At 36.7% G+C, this 20409-nt stretch overlaps 2 protein-coding genes across 2 annotated transcripts; one reads left to right on the plus strand and one right to left on the minus strand.

The window, feature by feature from the left end:
* Positions 1–1046: 1046 nt before the first annotated feature.
* LOC116248414 (uncharacterized) lies at positions 1047–2520 on the plus strand. Its single transcript, XM_031621188.2, has 4 exons — positions 1047–1410; positions 1506–1609; positions 1728–1985; positions 2194–2520. The coding sequence occupies exons 1-4, from the start codon at positions 1236–1238 to the stop codon at positions 2344–2346; spliced, it is 690 nt and encodes a 229-aa protein (XP_031477048.1). The 5' UTR covers positions 1047–1235; the 3' UTR covers positions 2347–2520.
* Positions 2521–5412: 2892 nt separating this feature from the next.
* LOC116248639 (uncharacterized) lies at positions 5413–12523 on the minus strand. Its single transcript, XM_031621545.2, has 7 exons — positions 12137–12523; positions 11115–11286; positions 9715–9873; positions 9304–9531; positions 8965–9195; positions 5775–6012; positions 5413–5688 (listed from the first exon to the last, which is right to left on the minus strand). The coding sequence occupies exons 1-7, from the start codon at positions 12190–12192 to the stop codon at positions 5558–5560; spliced, it is 1215 nt and encodes a 404-aa protein (XP_031477405.1). The 5' UTR covers positions 12193–12523; the 3' UTR covers positions 5413–5557.
* Between the last annotated feature and the right edge of the window lie 7886 nt (positions 12524–20409).

A 20409-nucleotide genomic window follows, 5' to 3' on the forward strand; every position in this document is an offset into this window, starting at 1 on the left:
TTACTCCAACCCTACTAGAATGACAAGAATGCAATTTAGTCATAAAGGATAACATAACTATAAAAGTATAATGTTGACATTTTTTATAAAATGTGCAATACTTTCGGTTAGCTAAGCTTTCTCGTTGACTGACTGGGTGGATATTAATGTCGCTGTCACAAAAATTTATGAAAGGTACAGAGATATCTAAAGATTTGGGATTTCGACATATTTTAAAACCCAACTAATACGGCGACTCAAACAATATACACCGATGCACATTGGTCATGCTTAAATTACTTTTGTATTATAAAAAAAAGTTAATAATACTTTTTTATATATAAACTGAAGGATTATCACGGTAGTGGAGTATTTCATCCTACTGCCCATACAAGAGCCGAAGCCCTCAATGCAACAACTCATTGTTCTTATAGTATATAGGGTATGCTTTAGGTGCCTTGAGGTGCCGCTTCCACTACTCTTCAACTTACGTGTCATATGTAGTTTCTTTTACGATTCAAAACGAAAATTGACAACCTACTAGCCTCTACCCCAACTATTACACCACCTTTGTGAGAACTATTTTTATAAGGTAGTTTGTTTCAAATATTTTAGAAGAAGCTTGATTGAAAAAAACATTTGTACTTTTGACATGTGCATATTCAATATAATAACTAAATCTATATTTTTTTAAATAAAAACATGTAGTAAAAAAACATAGCATTCTTCTTATCAAACACTCTCTCTAGCGATTTCACTAAATGTAAATAGTGATGTTGATTCAGTGCTATACTTAAAACATCCATAAAAGCTACTTATAAGTGGATTCTTTGATTGTATGAAGGGGTATAGCATACAGGTTGATTGTTACGATGATGCAGATTGTGTAAACGGTGTGTTCTTATTTTGATTCCTGCAGCTCACTGCCCACCCAGACCTCTGAAGATAGAAAAAATGGAGGGCTTACAGGCTCCAAAATTGTTTTGGTTTTTTTTTTTTCGGGAAAAGATCTCAGAAAAACGGGTGTTTAGGATGGAACCTCAGTCTTGTCTGGGAAAGTATTTCTCAGATGCGCACAGTGGGTAGGAAAGCTCAGGCGGCGAATCAAGAGAAAAGATTCTGTGGGGTCGTAAAAAGATCGAGGTTTGCGCGAAGGAGGATGGAACGGGGAGGGGGGAGAGGTTGGAGCAGATCTTTTCGCAGGCTCACAGGTCTGTGGTTTGATTTCTCTCTCCCTTTCTCTCTCTTTTCCGCAAATGGAGTCCCTTGCTGCAACTGTTTCGACCATCCCTCGATCATCGTCGATCTTCAGCCCTCACGTCACCGGAAGAGGATGCGACGCCTTTCTTCGTCCAACTCTCCGCAGCAACTACCAACATCATGGTTCTCGTTTCCGCATCTTCTTCTCGAGCAGGAATTCTTCTTTTTCTGGTATTCTCTTTCTCTCTACCTCTCTCGCGATCAGACACACGAGTTGAACGAATGGCTGATGCCCTTCTTTTGTTTTTCTCCTGATGTTTTCTCAGGCCACCATGGCAGCAATCAGGAGGATCCATCATCTCCTGCCCCCGATAGCAACGCCATCGTTCCTCTTTTCAGAGATAAAGTCTCCTTCTCCCATCTTTCCAAGGTCTCTCTCTCTCTCCCTATCTCGGGGACCCCTGACCTGTTCATCTGCTGTTTTCTTTTTATCTGTTTTTGAATTGAGATAATTGCCGAAAGCATTTGATCATTTGCAATTGATACAGGACGAAGCGATGGGCTTGGTTCTGAGCGCGGCCGGAAGAGGATGGACGACGGATTCGGGGATGGAAGGCCCACCGTCCCCAGCGGCTGGCGATCAGCCGGACTCTGTTGCTCAACAGGTCTCCACCTTTCCATGGTCGCTCTTTACTCGATCTCCTCGCCGTCGCATGAGGGTTGCGTTCACCTGCAACGTCTGTGGGCACCGCACCACCCGCGCCATTAATCCCCACGCCTACACGGATGGCACCGTCTTTGTGCAGGTAAATATGCATTTCAGGTCACACTTTCGGTATGAAAATGCAAAAGAGAATAGAGGAAAAATGAAATTTGATGGCTCAATTATGTGATTTGGCAGATTTGCCATCGATTTAAGCAGAATTTGGAGCAAAATTACACATGGGCTTCTGTTTATGATCAATTTCTGTGGATTAGATTTGTTCTGAAGCGATTGTTTGTGCTTTTTGTCAGTGTGCAGGATGCAACGTCTTCCATAAGCTGGTTGATAACTTAAATCTCTTTCTTGAGATGAAAGGTTCCAGGTATCCGAAATTCCGGAAGGAAGATCCCATGGATGATATACAGTTTAGATATTTGGGCCTGGATGACTTCCCTTGCCCGTAGAAGCAGGTTCATGAAGAGTTGGTATAGTACTATAGAGGCTGAGAAAATGATGTGTACAGAGTTCATCAAGAGCTATGTTAAGTTCTTGAATGTAAGTTGATATATCAAAATTAATGAGAACTATACATAATAATATATGATGTGAAATCCAAAGGATCCTTTTCTTACAACAAATGCACAATTTCTTGTTCCATTTCTTTACTGCTTCCCTTCTTGTTGCGTTATTGAACTGCTTTTGTTACTTTAGATGGTTAATTTAGCATAAACAAGTTAAGAAAAGTTTCTGAATTTTGGATTTCCATGAATTAGCAGAAGAAGATTGGTTGCACTTGCACCTAGATTTTGTTTATATATAGGTAACTTCTTCTTTATCTTTGTGGATGACTACCACATTCTTACACAGTTGGGGGAGTTTTCCTGGTGAACAAGGAAGGGCATTAAGGTTCTCAGTTTTCACACAAAACAATTCTAATGAAAAACTGAACCATTTGGTGAACAAGATCGTGGTTTCCCTTGTCATTAATAAAAGTTCCAGATCATATAGCTGCAGTATTTATAAGTTCAATATGACAAAATTCTCTTGCTTGCAAGATAGATTAGAATTGGAAGACAAAGAACATGAGCTCAGATAATACAAATGGGCAGCGGTATAATCCTTGTTGTGGCCGCCAATAAGTTCACCATGATCGACGTTTTGGATCTCATACACTTCTGATTCTTGAAACTTTGGCTCCTTCCTAAATCTGGAAAACAGAGGATTGCACGACTACTAAAAGCCGCAATACCAAAATTGGCCTATTACAATCGATTCGGTGCTTTTGGATTTGATAGATGATTTGATTCAATGTGGACAAAACATATTTACTGTGTGTATTATTCTTTTATATTTTCATTGTTTTATCTTTTGTTTTCTTTGCTCTTTGATTTTTGCTTAAAAAATGTCTTTTGTTTCATCGAATTTGCAAACTGACTGTTTCCGATTGGACTCGGCTAATTCTCTCAAACTTTTTGCTGACCGATTCAATTGAGAAGTCTATTTTGAAAACGTTGGTATAAATAGTCTATTCTATGGTACCGGTACATCTGATTGCGATGGGAGATACTTCAAAGAGATTGAAGCCCTTTCTTTTGTCCCTCTACCTTGAGTTTAGAACTGCTTTGCGACCTGAGTAAGAGCAGGACATAGACGTGCTAAATTTGTTGAAGGCAGATGCATTAGAAAACTGGAGTCATCGAAAGAAAGCAAGAGAAGAATCATTGACGGAGGCGTTTGATAGCGTGACATAATTTTCAAACTCCCACTCTCAAAGTATAAGTATGTTGTACTATGAAAAGAATCAAAAGCAATGCTTCAATTCCCAAGGATACATAAGATGACATGCTCTCAGATATCATCATATGTCTAGCGAGTAGATATGAACCCTAATCTCAAATTGAACAATTTTGCCCCCAGAGCTTTTCTTTCATCCCCTTAAATTATGCTATTCGAGGACTACTTATAATTTCTTTTATTTTCACAGGCAAATCTAATGTGAAGAGTAGTCATGTCAATAGAAAGAAAAAGAAAAGGGGATTTTAAAATAAGTCACAAGGAACCATCCATCATGCTTATGTATCACCACACAAGCATCAAGTTTTTATTTATTTGTGTCAAAAAATAATTTGAAAGTAATTCGAAATAACTACGAAACGAAAAATATATACATGTTTTTTGAAAACCAGCAGACCAAAGCCATACTGATACGATTGATGTCGGTCAATACGGGCCGATACGGAACTGGTCGACACAATAGGCTCGTGGCAGCAATGCACATGATCTCACATGCCATCAGATTGCAGCCCTTTTTTATTGGGAAGATTTCAGCAAAAATATCAAATCATTGGCAATAGCGACAATGACAGACACTAGTTTCAAGTATTATCAGGATCATATTTGCTTTCATGGTCGTTAGAGATATCCAGAAGTTGCTTTCTGTTACATCTGCTGTTACATGCTTAGGGGCCTTATCATTTTGCCATCTGAAGTGAGAAACAAAAAAGTATCCAAGAAGAACATTTAATCTTTTAATTTTTCAAAAACATACCAAAATCTTGAGAAATGTTTCAGAAATACGCCAAATGTGCCCAAGCAGGTTATATGTTGGAGGGAAGCGTGAAAGGAGCCCAACACACAAATTGAGATCCAAATCTGCACCTAACTCTACGATATTACTGAAATAAAAAGAACACACCTAAATAATTGGGATCCATTTTAAAAATATCTAAGCCGTTTGCATAATTGCATCTACTTAAAAAGTCAGCTAGTTAAATCATGTTGTTGGGTTTTTGCCTTAATATCTGTTGAGAGTATTGATATATATATATATAGAAACTTCTTAGGTGCTTTGTCTCTCAGTCAAACAGCTTCCTGCATCTCCCTTCTATGGTGACCAGTGAATTGACTTTAGGCTGAACAGCTGTAGCCTGTAGTCCTCCTATACCACAGATTCACAATGGCAAACTTTCCTTCAACTATGGATAGTGGCTTAGTTAATTACAAGAAAAGGAAACACCAAATAATTGTATACTGGGGTCGCCGGCCTGAACCATGTACACAAGCTTCTCTATGTGCAGCTCGTTGAGCCTTCTGAGGCAGTGCCTGTGCCTCAAAGGAAGGGGCCAATAGGAATGAAACAAAAAACGAGCAGCAATTTATGAGTGAATGCGAAAACCAAGCTTTGCTTGATGGGAAGGGCCTTTACTCGTTGACAATGAGGTTTGGCTATTACCATAAACTTGATCTGACTTGCTAAGAGCTTTTCTTCTGCAAAATTAAGTTTAATCACTTTGAACTTGCCATTAGACTGCTTGCTGATGGCATTAAAGCAAGCCAATTTTCAGCAAGTATTGCCCCAATACAATGCCTTAAGAATATGATTGATTTATGGTCATTCTGTGTCTGGAAGGACATGAACTTAAGAATGATAGAGTGCTATCTTAATTCATGACTGCACACAAGCAGGCACTCATGAACCATGATAATTGAAACAAGCCAATTCTCAAAAACCACTGTTCTATGCAATCGCATGAATAAAGACCATAATTTAATTGATAATCATTTACATGGACATCTTTTGTTCTGCTGGCATACATGAACCAAAATAAATCAGCTACTGCTATCAAAACAATATATTGTACATTCATGGAGAATATAACGAATGAAGCACCTGATTCAAGTCAATGATCGTCCCAATACAAACCAGGTCGTTGTTGCAAGAGCACCAATGCTTGTGTGTACAAAAAAGCGATCAAGCACAAATCCATATATGGATATTCCCGCAGTATTGTTGGACAAAAAGTCTACTGCTTAATGAAAAAACACAAAAAAAAAAAGTTTATAAGGTTGATAGTGCAAGATATCATGAATGTTGAATATGAAAGTTGCATACCTAATGCAGAACGTCCAGCCCAATCCACCTGAAACTGAGAAAACAAACGGATTCCATTCTGTATATCCTTTTCAGCTGCTTCATTGATTAATAATGGTTGCAAATTCCTCATTGCTTCAAGTGTGGCATTTGCATTCATGGAAGATGCAGATTTTAATATGCGTCGATGCAAATGAGCTATTCTAGAAGCTGATCTCAGGCAGAAAATCCATCCAGTTATGTTTACGATATTTACAATCTGAATATCACGAGGCAACAAGTTATCAATAGCACATTCAGGGATCGCATAAACTAACAGCAACTTCCTAATTAATTAATTTACATGAGCAAATCCCCAAGGAAGAAAGTACTACTATATTAAAATGTTAAACAGACACCAATAACCTGCCAACGAATGATACTGAAAATAAGTGAAATCTCCAGGTAGAGAACAGAAAATAAACCTTTTTTTTTCTGGATGTGTCAGACAGCGACATGGGAGCTAAGTGTTTACTATGCTCCATCTTACATAACAATCGATGTAAGTGGTGCAAGCACCCCTTCCCTTACCATCAGAAACACAGTTTCAGCCTCAACACAAAAGAAAGTTGACTCCAGGTATTGAACTCTAAACTGCCATCTGTTTGGAGGCTTTAAGTCAATGCACCTAGTCCAATGTGTGAAACCCTTATGGGCATAGTCCTCTCAATTGGCTAAGATCAATACGAAATCACAATAAACTGATAGCAGTATTAAGAAAAGCTTCCAGCAATCTTATTACTATTGAGACTTTCAGAACAAGCATTAGTTCATGAATCTTTGTTTGTTACTTTCTAGATCAAGTGTTCAACTCATGCTATTTAAAAAAAAATGTGATATTTGCTAATAGAAATTAGTACAGAAAATCTGGACCACCCAATTGAACAAACCTTGAGCTGGGGATCAGGAACATTGGAAATTGTAGCGGTCAAATCCAGGATACTAAATTCTAGTGACATATGCCTACTTGATGTAGGGCATCCTTCTGTTGCAGTTGGGTTTTTCTCTCCACCCATTTGTTATGCAATGATTTGTGGAATATTGAGATATTCGAAGAAATTGGAGACAAGAATCACAGAAACATAATTGCTGCAATATTGAGGTTTACAGTTGTATAGATCCAAAAAGTACTTTATTATATTGAACCTGCCGTTTGGTTACTACGCTTTTTATGGGATTAAGCTAGGAATAGGATCTTACAGGTGAAAGAAAGAAATGATTGTGAAAGTAAATTCATCAAGCTGCAGCATGTGGTATTCTTACAAAGGTCATTTTGGCAGCTAATTAACTTGTATCAACATTAACAAGTAAGAATGCAAGTCACATCTAATTTAACATCTCATGAAAAATGTATATATAAAGCTCATCAATGAGAGAATAGAAGCATCACTATTTTAAGATGCTTATCAGATCCAAAGTTTAATTTGAAGCATCTTTGCTGATATTTTAGAACACCAACATATGGGGTACTAGAAAGTTGGAAATGAATTGACATATTCTATTGAACAGTTAGCAACCTAACCCATGGGAGAAATTGTCTTTTCAACCATGTACACCCCCTCTGTGAGCACTTTTTCCACATACAAGATTGTCCCCTTAATTTAATCTGGCAATCAGATAATTTGGTCAAAGAAAAATTTCCAGCTAAGTAATTCTATAAAAAGGAAGCCTGAAGATTAATCCTAATGAGACAGGAACAAGTTGGGATTCAAATAAATATAATATACTAAGTTTGCTGAGAGTACAAATAGGCTTTCCCTTGGGATGACCTTTTCCTGGGGGTATTGCTTAATGAAAATGACCTAGAAACACCAAATTCAAGAAACAACTATTTTGCTTAAAAATATTCTTGACACATTGAGCACAACGGGAGCTCTAATCAAAGGAAAGAACTTTATAGAAAAACAAATGCTAGACACAGGACAAAGCCAAACTAAGGATACAGGACGATGAAGAGCCCAGGTTGAAATTCGTTGAGAACTATAAGAATCAGTTTTTGAAGGATCAAATAAGCACAGAAGCCCGCCGGGACTTATGCCTATGAAAACGTAGAGGCCAGGTGGTTCATGGAGTGAGGCTGAAGAAAAATAGGGTTCTTTAGTGATAAGTAGCCAACTACATGGGGCATGCAAGCTTAATTTACATGGATATTGACCAATGGGTAAGCCAATACCAAAAGCACTTAACTAATTGCAGCACTTAAAATGCCTATTCATGAGATAGCCACAAAGTCAGTTTTGGACATCTCAGTAACCCTTTTTATTTTGTTTCGTTTGCAGTTGCAGCTCCCAAGTTTCACTTGTTTGAATGAGGTATCAGTTTGTTCCTAGCACTAAAGAAAGCTTTCTTCTATCATTTTATTCTTTTTTTGTTTTTTTTTCATATTCTTTCAATCTAATCTTTTGAAATCAAGAAAAATTATCAGGAGACAGATATACAGATTCAGAGCATGTACACTGACTCATACAGACAATGCAATAAATAATGCACTTTGGTATAAAAAACAACAGCCAAGCTTGTATTTTCTACTTGAGTATTTCTGTAATTTATGAGACACTTTTCCATAGTACAACAAGAGAATATCCAGACCTACATCCACTGCTGAAAGAAAGGACTTGTTGAATGGGTGGATTTTCCTTGGTTTCAAACAAATTTCTTGTGTTGCCACCATTCTTTGTCAGCTATTCATGATTCAGTAAATAGCAGGACAAATACAAGGGATGTTCATACTTGAAAAGTTCGAACCCAGGGAAGCACTAAGCAGATTGAAGCACAAAGTAGCATGTTAAGTGAAAGTCGCAGCAGCATAAAACCTAGATGACAAAACAAATACAAATTTGAATCTAAGTGCATGTAGCTCTTGAGAACTGAACATCAAATTCTTGCACCATAAAGGTTTTGGATATCCAATCAAATAAGAACAGCTTATAACTGATTAAAGAAAAAAGATTTCGTTTGAGAATTCAACAGGTAAAATTACAGAAATGAATATCATGCAAAATGTTAAGGTTGTTGTCTTAAATATCACATTTTGTGTAAGAAATCTGTACTACTCACCACATTAAACTGACTCAGATTCTACTACCAGATTATGCATCAAACTGTGTTCACTTAGATCAAGTGGCTCAGACAATCAATATTTTGCAAGCAAATAATGCAATCTCATACTCACCATCAAATCACCAGAAAGCAAAATTCCGGTTCCAGTTCTGACATCATCTACTATCTCATATAATGAAGCCAAGAAACCACATACTGAAATACCGCCAGTCATAGCTAAAAAGAACCTGAAACGGCGACTTGTAGCCTTCAAGCATTTCAGAACCGTCTTGTAAGCATTGAAGTAGTACCCAATATCAAGTCCTCTTCGAAGTAGATCGCTATACAGTTTCATCTTTGTCTCCTTCAAATAGACACGAAGTGTATAATAAATATTTAGCTTGGAAAACTACTGTTAGCAATATGATTATCATTTCTTAATGTTCCTGACAAAGTGCAGTGCGAAATTCACCTGTAAGACACATGCTTCCCCAAAGAGTGTACAGGCATATAAGTATGTCCCTGTTCCGAAACACCATGACAAACATAGAGCAACAGCAATAATGATGGTGTCAAGTGCCTTGTTCTTGAACCCAAATGGCAGGGGTTTCAAACTAACAGTAAGATAAAGCCACAGTTTGTGTGCCACATAAGCACATAATAAGGGAAGAAAGAGTTTGATAAGTTGAATGCGGCAGGTCTGCATGATAAACAAGCTTGTCATGTAAAAAGAAATTACAAAATAAGTTATCTTGTAAGAGAATACAAATACAATTCTTGCTCATGCTGTGCTTCATAAATCAGTAATCAACAACTGGATGTGCAATAAAGCAGCTCCTATTTCATGTAAAAGGTAAGGAAACAATAAGAAAAAAAAAGATACCTTCATGATCGATTTGTGCTTTTCTTCCATTTCCTGAGTCTCTTCAGTGAGGAAAAGGATACCTTTTGTACCATGTTTCCAAACAATATGGCACAAGCATATGAACGATATAGACGAAATCAAAAATCGAAGCAAAATTACCAGGGGTTGGAAAACAAGCTGCAATCAAGAAGATTGGTTCACTTTTAAGGAATAGACATGGAAAGATAATCAGTGTATGGAAAGCTTATAAAATCTTCTGTAAAATTTCCAAACAAGATATAGATACTGGTAATATTGCCAGAAACAAAGTGTATATAAGAGAAATCTTGGAAGATAGCAGGGTTCTTTATATCCGTTCGTTTTAATTCCCCTTCTGCAGAGAAGTGGTAGTTCTCATATACCTGTTTTGGAACATGCATGCATGTAAATGCTTGGATGTGCACACAGAAACAGTACTTGCTATTATTTTTCAGTTTTTCCCCCTAATATCCTCTAATTTAAACAACCAAATCATAAACACTTTTTTACATTTAATGATAAAAGCTTGTCCCACATACTCACTGTTCTACGTGTATTAAAGAAACATCCTAGAACAAATGACATTACATGAATGTCTTCCTTAACAAGAGAATAAAAGCTAAAAGAGCAAGGAAGAACACACAAATAAAGAAACAAATTTGGTGACTGTAGGACAGCAAGCTTGGCTTGAGGATGTAAGACGTGTTGGCAACTTGCATGAAACTTGAAAGATATAGTTGGGATTGTGGGACCCACAAGGGAACACCTTTGTCCACCTGAAATAAGATCCTGTTGGAATTTTGGGCACTCAGAAAGGAAGTTTCCATTCAAGTGCTAAAGAGAATGTACATATAAAAAACATAAATTTTGGGTTTCATCAATATGATAATGTTTTCATTTGAGCATGCAGACATTGAAAGGGAAGAATGGAAGCCTTTAAGTTGTGCAAATCAACGAGTTTACAATTGTATGTTGACATGCTTTCAGACAGAGTAATAGTGGAGGCCACTTAGTGTTCTCAAATGTAGATAAAAGACTCCCAGTATGCAGATACGATGTTTTTCACTTATTTCACATTTCAATTTTTGCTTTATTCCCCTTTTTGCATTAGATTAGTCATGCAGTAAATATAATAAAAGCACAAAAAGGAAAACAGGAAAAGAAGTATGTTCTACAAGTCCTGTTGTGGAAAGAGTGAGTGCAGTTAAATTGTGGTGATACCAACTCTCTCCCCCCCACCCCCCTTTCTCTCCACACACTCCCACAAAATCATATACATATAAAGTCCAATACGATATCTAAATTATTGACAACTAGGAGACTGTTTCGTGTCAGGAGAAATATCATTTAAAACAGTCAATGTTTCTTGTGCAACAACGAATGAAAAGAGTTATTGATACCTCTTGGCTAGGATCGCTAGATTTTACAAAGATCAGCCTGAGCACAGGTATCACGAATATCAGTAACACTGCCATAGTGCATAGGAAGATCCTCCAGCATAACTGCTTAAAATCGTTCCACCATGATCTTCTGTCATGTGGAAGTCCTGGCAGCCGCAAAGTGGAAGGATCTCTGGAAACACAACCAAGATTTAGTCACAAAATTTCAATTGCCACAGAAAAACAGAAATATGCAATTAGGTCTTTCAGTTTATCGGATATTAAAAACTTCGATGTTCCTTTAGGAATCAAGTGAACTGAGGACTGAGTATAGTTCCATTGAATATTAAAAACAATTGAAACATAAGTACATTTCAATTGAAAATTAAAAAGAAAGGTGGGCATTTCCTTTACTCTTCTATAACAAAAAACCGTATCCGATCTCATCTTTGACTCACCAAGCAGGGGCAACTAACAAGTCGCTCTTATTCTCAAAAGCTCCAGGAGTCGGACTTGATACCAACAAGCGTGTCAGACAAAGATGACAAGCCGCAAGTCCAATCAATAAATGCACTAAGCCACTAACCACTATGTACCACCACGCTCAAAACGGTTTCTCATGTGGGTGGATGAATTAAAGCCACCTCTCTGTCACCAAGTTGACAAGACGTCATAAGTTGACAGCCCCGCAGCACACGAACGTCGACAAACTGACAGAACATCGTGATTGTACAACCCAAAAACTCGAAGCTAGTTGTTCTTCCTGATCGGAAAACGAGAGTGTGGATTCTTTAACCTATTGCTAAGTCCAACCAACATGGTAAACTAGATCGTTTTTGCCACATTTTTACGAAAATAGAAGTATCATGGCAACGCAAAAGTTCTGAAATGGAAAAGGAAATGCCAGTGAAATACATAAAAAGGGAGAGATCAGAGACTCAATCAGAAGACGAAAGAAGCTGAAGATTATAATCAGAAACACAGGCAAAGGCTGTAAAGCATTCGATCCGCAGCACAAAGAAACGAAGGTTCCAACTTGTTACCGGAAGTGAACATGGAGCAGAGAATGGGAGAGATCGTTCCCTTCTTCCATTCGCATCCTGCAAAGCGTCCGCAGGAGATAGAAAGGACCAACCAATTTCAATTGAAGGCTTCAGCCAAAGGAAGGATGGCCTGCTGGCATTATCGGGCGCGAACCAACGGACAACTGGGCAGATGGTAGGCCTTGATTTTCGGTCGCAGGACCCACAAGACCTTCCCCTTCTTGACCACCGATTGGATCCCAGAGAAGGAGAGAGCGCTGGCGCACGGGCATATCCCTCCTTTTCATATACTTGTCACACACACACACACACTCTCTCTCTCTCTCTCTCCGTGAACCTTTCTTTCTTTTTGTGCTGTTATCTTTCCTGTTTCGGGTGCAGACTGGTTGTTAAATGTCACAGGCAGGAACACAACGGACAAACGGGCATATATTTTATAAAAAAGATTTTTTTCTGCGAATGGTTCTCAATTATTAGCTACCCATGAAATCCCATCATTGCTTCTCTCATTTTTGTTGAAATCCATCCACAGTTTTAATGCCATCAATCCTCTCCGTCAACGACTCCGATAACATATAAGTTAATGGCTGAACTGATCCTGCTTAAAAAGAAAACCAAAAATCACCGCCAACCATGCAAGTCTCTTTCTCTCCTTAATTATAACACAAAACCTCCATGAATCCTTGCAGAAGCTTGGATCAATGCACACGCGTAGCGTCCAGCCAAAGCAGCAAGGATCTAGGCTTTCCGAGTCAAAGACAATCGTCTTTTTTTTTCCTTGAAGAAACTAACAAACACAATCTTGCGTCATGAAAGCTGCCATATAGGTTTTTATTTTTTGTGAAAAAAAGAAAAGAAAACATCGTCGTGCTTGTTTAAGTTATTATAAGTTTGAAAATAGATCAAACTGTCACCCATTGAACCACATTGCCTTGGATACTTAGAGGTATCTTTCATCTGAACCGACAGTATTTTTTCTTTATTATCAATGTATTGTCATCTCTGACAAAACAAACGCTTGCCGGCTAGCAGACGTGATGTCAATTATCGTCACTGTCAAATACATAAATATATAAAAGGTAAGAGAGAGAGAGAGAGAGAAATATATAGTAAAAAAGATGAATGCCAAACTGGAGAACCATCTTGGACCACTTCTTTGATAAACACATTCATGTTGCTTAATGGCAATGTCATTGTTGATTCGGGAGCCGCCTATACATGTGAAATATGTGCAAGTCATCAATATTTATATTTCTTGTTGATATCTTAATATAAATCAGTTATTGTTAAAACGTTTTGCACATGTTTCCTGTATGCACTGTAATGCACATTGTAGACGCTAGTTTTACTTTTCAAATAATGTGAATTTATTTTAATTTAATGTATAAACAAGATTTGAAAATCAAAGATTTCTTAGAGTTCATCGGAAACATGAAAGGAATGAAATTTTATGTTGATATTTAAGTTTCCAGACGCGGACTGCATGTCCATGAACCATGACTGTTTTTTCCGGAAGCACTATAAAAAATTTAGGCTTTGGTGGAGATCCATGATTATGAGTCATCAATTTAGTAAACACTTTATAATGAGTACTATGTAAATTAAGTTTTATTAAATATCACTGTTAATATCCACCTTTCTAAAAGTATATATGTATATATATATAACGAGATTGAATTGTGACTTTAGTTTTTTATAGTCACCTGGTCATTTAATTAGAGTTGTTCGATCCAACATGAAAGATGATTACAGGAAAAATAAAGAGAAAAGGTGATTGGTATTTTCTTTGTTTGGTATTAGCTCATTCATTCTTTCAACCATCCATCTACTTTCATATGAACGACCTTGGTCAGATGGTTGTATTGAATCTAAATTGTTAGAGTTATAATTCACTCACTTTATATATATATATAGATAGATATCAAAAGAGAGAGAGAGTCCACGTTACTGTCAATCCTGTCTATTTAGTGGTTGTTACTCGTTCAAACTTATACAAGAAAATTTAGCAAAAGGTTAGCTGTTACATATAAGAATCTTCCAAAATGGCATAAAGTTAGAAAGGAAAAAGAATTTATCTCTTTCTTGGCTCATAAGGATAGTTGGACCAAAGCACCATTCAAAGTTCCAAAAGGAGGCTTGATAAAGCATTTGAATTTCAGAGCGGCTTTCAGAAACTATATAATTTTAAGAAAACTTTCAAATATATATTTGAAGTTGGTCACTGCATCGAACCACAACAGATTCATTAATATTATTGGAGGAAGTCCACCAAACTGATTTAGATACAGCCCCACAAGATTTCTTTATTTTTATATTTGATATTCTAGAAAATATGTTCATTTATATATTTAGTGCTCCTTAGCCAGGACTGGAGCCAAAATAATATGGTTAAGGAGCACCAGTTATAAGAGTTTACGTTTTGAATTGGAACCAATATGTAAACGAGAAAAAATAACCTTAAATATCAATATTAGAATAAACATTTTGGTTGGTTTATATGCGCAACTGCGACATGGTGCCCACACATATGGGTGAACAATGAGTTGAGCTACTCGAGCTCGACTCATTAAAGCTCGGCTCGTGAATGAGTTTGATCCGAGTCATTTGCTTAACGAGTTGAGCTTGAGTTCATGAGTCGACTCGTTCAAACAATCGAGTTGAGTTCGAGCTCAACACGTAACTGCCGAGTCAAGCTCAAGTCTTAATCGAGTTTGTCGAGCCTTAATCAAGTCGATATATTCAAACAAGTTTACAAGTTTGTCAAGCTTTAATCGAGTTGAGCTTGAGCTCAACACGTAACGATGAATATCAATTCTATTCAAATGAGTTTGTCGAGTCTTAATCGAGTCGAACTCGAGCTGCTTCCGTCGAGCTATTCTCGAGCTCGAGCTGATTGAACTCAGGCTCGACTTGGCTCGTGTTCACCCCTACCTACGCATGCCTCCATTCCTGCCCTCAGCCTAAAATTCCTAGCTCCGCCATTCTTTGAGACTCCCATACAATGTTCAAGATAAGAAACCATTTTTAGGGTTCGGGATCTCTTGGCACTCGTCTAACCTGCTGTACTTAGTAGGAAGACGCTAGTCATTTGCTCATTATGCTCTCTCTCTCTCTCTCTCACACACACACATCAACTTTCATAAAAAGAATAAGCAAAGGGTCCATGTTATTTGTTGGTTGGAAATAACTCATGATCATTTCCCTTAATAACAGGGAATGACTAATGTAAGTCCAAGAAAATGGTTGAGGCTCTGTGTATTCATCATCAGTGGGCCTAGCCAATACATCATGCTATAATTATTTCATGACAAATCTAGTGAAGAAGAAGTGACAAGTTTCTGTGCTGGGGGCCCTCTGTCCCTTTACTGTGTGCTCGTTTGGCTCCCCATGTGAGTGAAAGCGCCAATACATTGATCCCTCTCAGATGTAGTTTCAAGTTAAAGAATGCACATCAACTTATGAGGTAAAAGTGAAACCCCATCTAAGCGCTGCACTTCTTTTAGTGGTCAGATTTATTGTCTTGTCCTCCCTAAGTTTAATTTGAAAAGGTTGAGTACTGGGCCTTGGTGGAGAAAATAAAATCTAATTAAGAATGCGATTAAATTTTGGTAAGTAAACGTGCATGCAACTTAAGATTCGGTCTCAAACGTGACAAGGGTTCGGCCAATCTACGTGTAGGGTGATTATTTATGTCACAGATCCAATAATTTGAGGTCCGACGTATATATATATATATATAGTGGTGAAATTTGGTGTTTGATTACTTTGTGGGCCCTACATTAGCTTCAGGTGTAAATGGCATCCGATCGGATTCATATTCAGTTTGATTCGGATCAGATTCATTTTTGGACAAATATGTTCTATCTAATGTTATTAAAATTTAGAAATTAGCAAAACGTTCAAAATTTGGATTTGGATTCAGATGTAAATATAAAAATGGATTCATATCGAATTAGAATTGTAAAATCTGATTCGGATATGACTTTTCTTTCTTCAAATTTGAATCTGAATATGCAAATATCCGAAAAAGCGTATATGATTAAGGGATATATCCATCATTTCCGGATCTCACGTCCTCCTTTTTTTTTAATGTAGTGGTGAAATTTGACGTCCTTTTTTTTTTTACATAATGGTGAAATTCAGTGTTTGTTTACTTTGCGGGCCCTACATAAAGAGGTGAAATTTGGTGTCCTTTTTTTACATTGGTAGTGAAATTGAGTGTTTGTTTACTATCATATCAGCTTTAGATCAAACACATCAGAAAATTGTTAGCTAGTGCCTAGTTGTGCTTTCATTTGATTAAAAAAAATCAAGTTGTAACATGAATGAGACACAGAGGAGGTGTTTCATTTCTTTGGAGTTTAGATATATAAATAGGATGCGATGCAGATTTGTTGATACGATCAGAGATGCATACTAAAATGTATAGTTCATCAAACTAAGGAACTCAAGGCACACTTGAGAACCCCATTATTATTTTTTGGTAACATATAAGATTAGAGTGGAAAAGTTTTCATATTAAATCTATGAATTTCATATAGTTTGACAGTTGGAATATTCTCTGAATGCACCACGACTACGGTAGATTCATAAAACATTATACCTAGGTGTATATACATCTATTTAAATCTTTGGGAAAAAATTATAGAATACTGTGTTCTATTTGCCAAACAACCTCTTATGCATAGATATATGAAATTTAGAATTTTGCGCGCACAGATTTGGAGATTAATGTGAATGTATATAATACTTTATATGCTGTTTAATAACAAATTAACCATATATTATCATAGACCAATTAAAAACTATGTGATTTTGTAAATGATCAAGATGGTATCAATATCAGATTTTATAATTATCCTAAAATGGACTGCTTTGACATTCAAATATGATCTAAAGTCCATAGTCACACAAAAAAGCGCGACAAAAAAAAAGTGTGCAATAATGCCGTTTAAAAAAAACGCAAAATGAAAAAGAAAATTTTCTCTCTCTTTTTTTTAAAAAAAAAAATCAGCATTTTTTTATGTTTTTAAATGCCAGGCTGCTTGTTTCAATTTTCTAACTTTATAAATATCCTAATATAGACGGCTACAACAATATTCTTGACTTGCAAAATATAATCTAATTAGTCACAAAACAAATGCGATTAAAAAGTTCGTCAATAACATGAAAAATAAGGCGGTGAGAAAAAAATGGCAAAAAATACCGTTTAAAAAATGTGAAAACACAAATAAACATGTTTTTAGTGTTTTTCTCTTTTTCTTTTTTCTTTTTTTATTTTAGGCTTTTTTCATGTTAAACACCTCGTTTCAATTTTTTAATTTTTATTGTTGTTTATGTACGTCTCCTTTAATGTAATCAATATTTTCATATTTTTAATTTTTTTTCAATTTTTAGGGGTTTAAATTTTTTAAAATATTACTATATTTGTATTTTTTTATTTTTTAAATCCCGCCATATTGTGCCCAAAAAAATATCGTAAACACGGAAAATAATATTTATGACTATGACCTAAACATTATATTTTCATGATTAATTATTTAATATCCATCTTTAAAATTATATTTTTTAAAGAAATCTTTCTTTATGACCAAATGTGACAACTCGGTTACATCTTGGTATACGCAAACCATTCATTTTAAAATTATTTCTGTTGGTGCTAAGTCCACATCAGAAAGTATGTGGACGACCATTGAATGATCAAGTGCTGCACACTTGAAAGTTGCCTTTTCAGTTTTCATTTAATAAGAAATGCTTGTTGGATTGGAATTATTGAATTGGAATTAGTATATGAAAACATATGCATGCTTCTCTATCAGATTTTGTGGCATTTAACGCCTCTATCCACCACCGCCTCTTGTTATTTCGACTCATTTGGCATTCGAGTCGTCTGTCATTTTTGTGGTGTTCTTTGGTTAGTGGGTCTCTCTCTCTCGTGCCATTGCTTTTACCTGACTTTTTTTTGTAAGTCACATCAATACTTTTAACTGCCTGCTTTGACCTTAGTTTAGCTAACCAATGTCTCTTTTGTTGTACAACGGTCACATATTTACATTTTTTTTTGTTCTTGTCCTTTTTTCCATCATATGATTTCATTTGCTTGGTTGTCCTATCACAACCAGGTGCATCCAAAATTGAGTCGTTTTGGCTTGTCGATTGAATGTCCTTGACTCACTAGGGTTCATCTGTTCATCTCCTTCATTAATTCGGTTAGCTAAGCTCACATTTCTTCATTAGCTTGGTGGCAAAATATGGGCTGCGTTTGGAGCTACGCGACCGAACTATGCCCAAAAGAGGTCCCATTCAGTTCGTTTGGCTCTATCCTGAACTTTGGAAAAAATAAGGAAACAAGTTTAAGTTATATTTATTAGGAGAAAATTATATCAGATTAATAAATGACATCCGATTAGATTCAGATTCAGATATATATAATATCCATTCAGATTCAGATTTTGATTGGATTAAGTTTTAAGTAAATATCCTATGTTCAATGCTCATATGTTTCGATACTCAGACGAATTCATATTCAAATATGAATGTAAAAATCTAATTCGGATCAAATTAGGATTGTGAAATCAAATTTTCTTCATTTGTATTCAAATCCAATTTTGAATATGTGAAACTCTGAAAAAACGGCTATAGTTAACCGTATATTTGATTTGAATCCGATCCATTGACATCCCCATCTTCACACCTACCTATATATGGCTCCACCACAGGGCCCTTTCAGTTTTGGACCACAAATTCATAATTTTCACAAAGTAATACAGATTCGAGATCCCTAGCTGAAATCAAAAGCACGATGGGTTGCTGACCAAATGTGACCACTCCTTTACACCTTCATATATGCAAACCATTCATATTTTATTAAGTCGAGCTCGAGCCCACCTTGCAAGCTCCAGCCAAGCTCGAGCTGATCCATGTGTGAGTCCACCCTAGCCAAGCTCGAGCTGGCCCAACTCAAGCTTGACCCTTCGTAGGTACATCCCTACATGCAGGCATAAAAAAGAACGGCAAATTGTTTTGTTCGATGAATCAATTTGAATGATTTGATTTTGGTATATTGGAGTTTTGTGGATTATCTTGATTAACAAATAGGGGTGGAGCCAGAAAACTTTAACAAATGGGCACTAGTCATATAATTTTAGACTTTTAAGGGGCACTTCTATATAAATTCAAAAAAATAGCCATAAAATTTCAATGTAAAAATAACCATTTTCTGTGTGCTTGAGTGGGCAATTGCCCACACTATGCCCACACCTCCTTTCGCCCTTGTTAACAAGTTTTTGTTGTTCTTGATTTTGATTTACTAGGTTCTTGCTATGCATGTTGTAGTGGTATTTATATAATGTTTTCTTGCATGAGCTTTGTATTAAAAACAACAGAGAAAATAAGTTAAGTGAAACCAACAAACAAAGTGTTTTTTTTTTTTTTAATCAAAAGATAAACAGAAGAAACAAAACAAATTGCACAGCATGCAAACGCCAACATACAAAACAGAAATAATACAAGCCAAACATCCAATGTACAAAGAAAACAAAATCAAGCAAAAAGAACTTGATGTTTTGTTCCTAAAATCCTTCAAATAATGAATAGAGAATTCCGCGAACAAGATAGACATAACAATAGTTTCGTGGACAGGACCCCGTGTTCATTTTGTGCATTTTGTCTAGAAGATCGTTATCAAACGGCCTCAATCTCTGCATCAAACACATTATTAGGAGTAGTTTGGCAACAATAATAGTAGTAAGTTATGTGATATGTCTCTATTCTTGGACAAATTCATATAATTAAAGAGCGAACAAGATTCACGTTTTTTAGTTCTAAAGTGAAAAAAAAAGATATAAAACCAACGCTGATATGAAACTATAGATGGTTTCGATCCTAAATTCGTGGATCTCTTATCATATCAGATGCTTCTATTTGCAAACATGTTTCCTTAGGTTAATATCGCACATGAAAATAAAGTTTTAAAATCAAAAGACTTTTTGAAAATATGCGAGCCGTCAAATTGGAGAACGTTGAACAGCTCCCGCCCTCCTGCACACAGACGCACAGGCAGACGGACAGAGACGGCGACGATGATGGCGGAGAGGGCGTGGGACATGCTGCCGGCGGCGGCGCTAGTCACCATCTTCAGGACCGATTCATCGGTGGCCCTCCGGTGTGCCGGTCGTGGAGCGATGCCTCAAGAAACCCTCGCTGCTGGGAGTCGATGCTCGCCGAGGGAATGTGCCCCGCGCTCCACTTCATCAACCACAATGACTACGACG

This window comes from Nymphaea colorata, chromosome 2, assembly GCF_008831285.2.
Source record: "Nymphaea colorata isolate Beijing-Zhang1983 chromosome 2, ASM883128v2, whole genome shotgun sequence".
Lineage (NCBI taxonomy): Eukaryota > Viridiplantae > Streptophyta > Magnoliopsida > Nymphaeales > Nymphaeaceae > Nymphaea > Nymphaea colorata.

Excerpts from the sequence above, each read along its gene's own strand:
- LOC116248414 (XM_031621188.2), top strand. The coding sequence starts at position 1,236 with ATGGAGTCCCTTGCTGCAACTGTTTCGACCATCCCTCGATCATCGTCG. Across the intron at positions 1,411-1,505 it reads CAGGAATTCTTCTTTTTCTG|GCCACCATGGCAGCAATCAG; the intron begins GTATTCTCTTTC and ends ATGTTTTCTCAG. Across the intron at positions 1,610-1,727 it reads CCTTCTCCCATCTTTCCAAG|GACGAAGCGATGGGCTTGGT; the intron begins GTCTCTCTCTCT and ends CAATTGATACAG.
- LOC116248639 (XM_031621545.2), bottom strand. The coding sequence starts at position 12,192 with ATGCGAATGGAAGAAGGGAACGATCTCTCCCATTCTCTGCTCCATGTT. Across the intron at positions 9,532-9,714 it reads AGCACAAATCGATCATGAAG|ACCTGCCGCATTCAACTTAT; the intron begins GTATCTTTTTTT and ends TTTATCATGCAG. Across the intron at positions 6,013-8,964 it reads TGCTTTCTGGTGATTTGATG|ATTGTAAATATCGTAAACAT; the intron begins GTGAGTATGAGA and ends CGTGATATTCAG.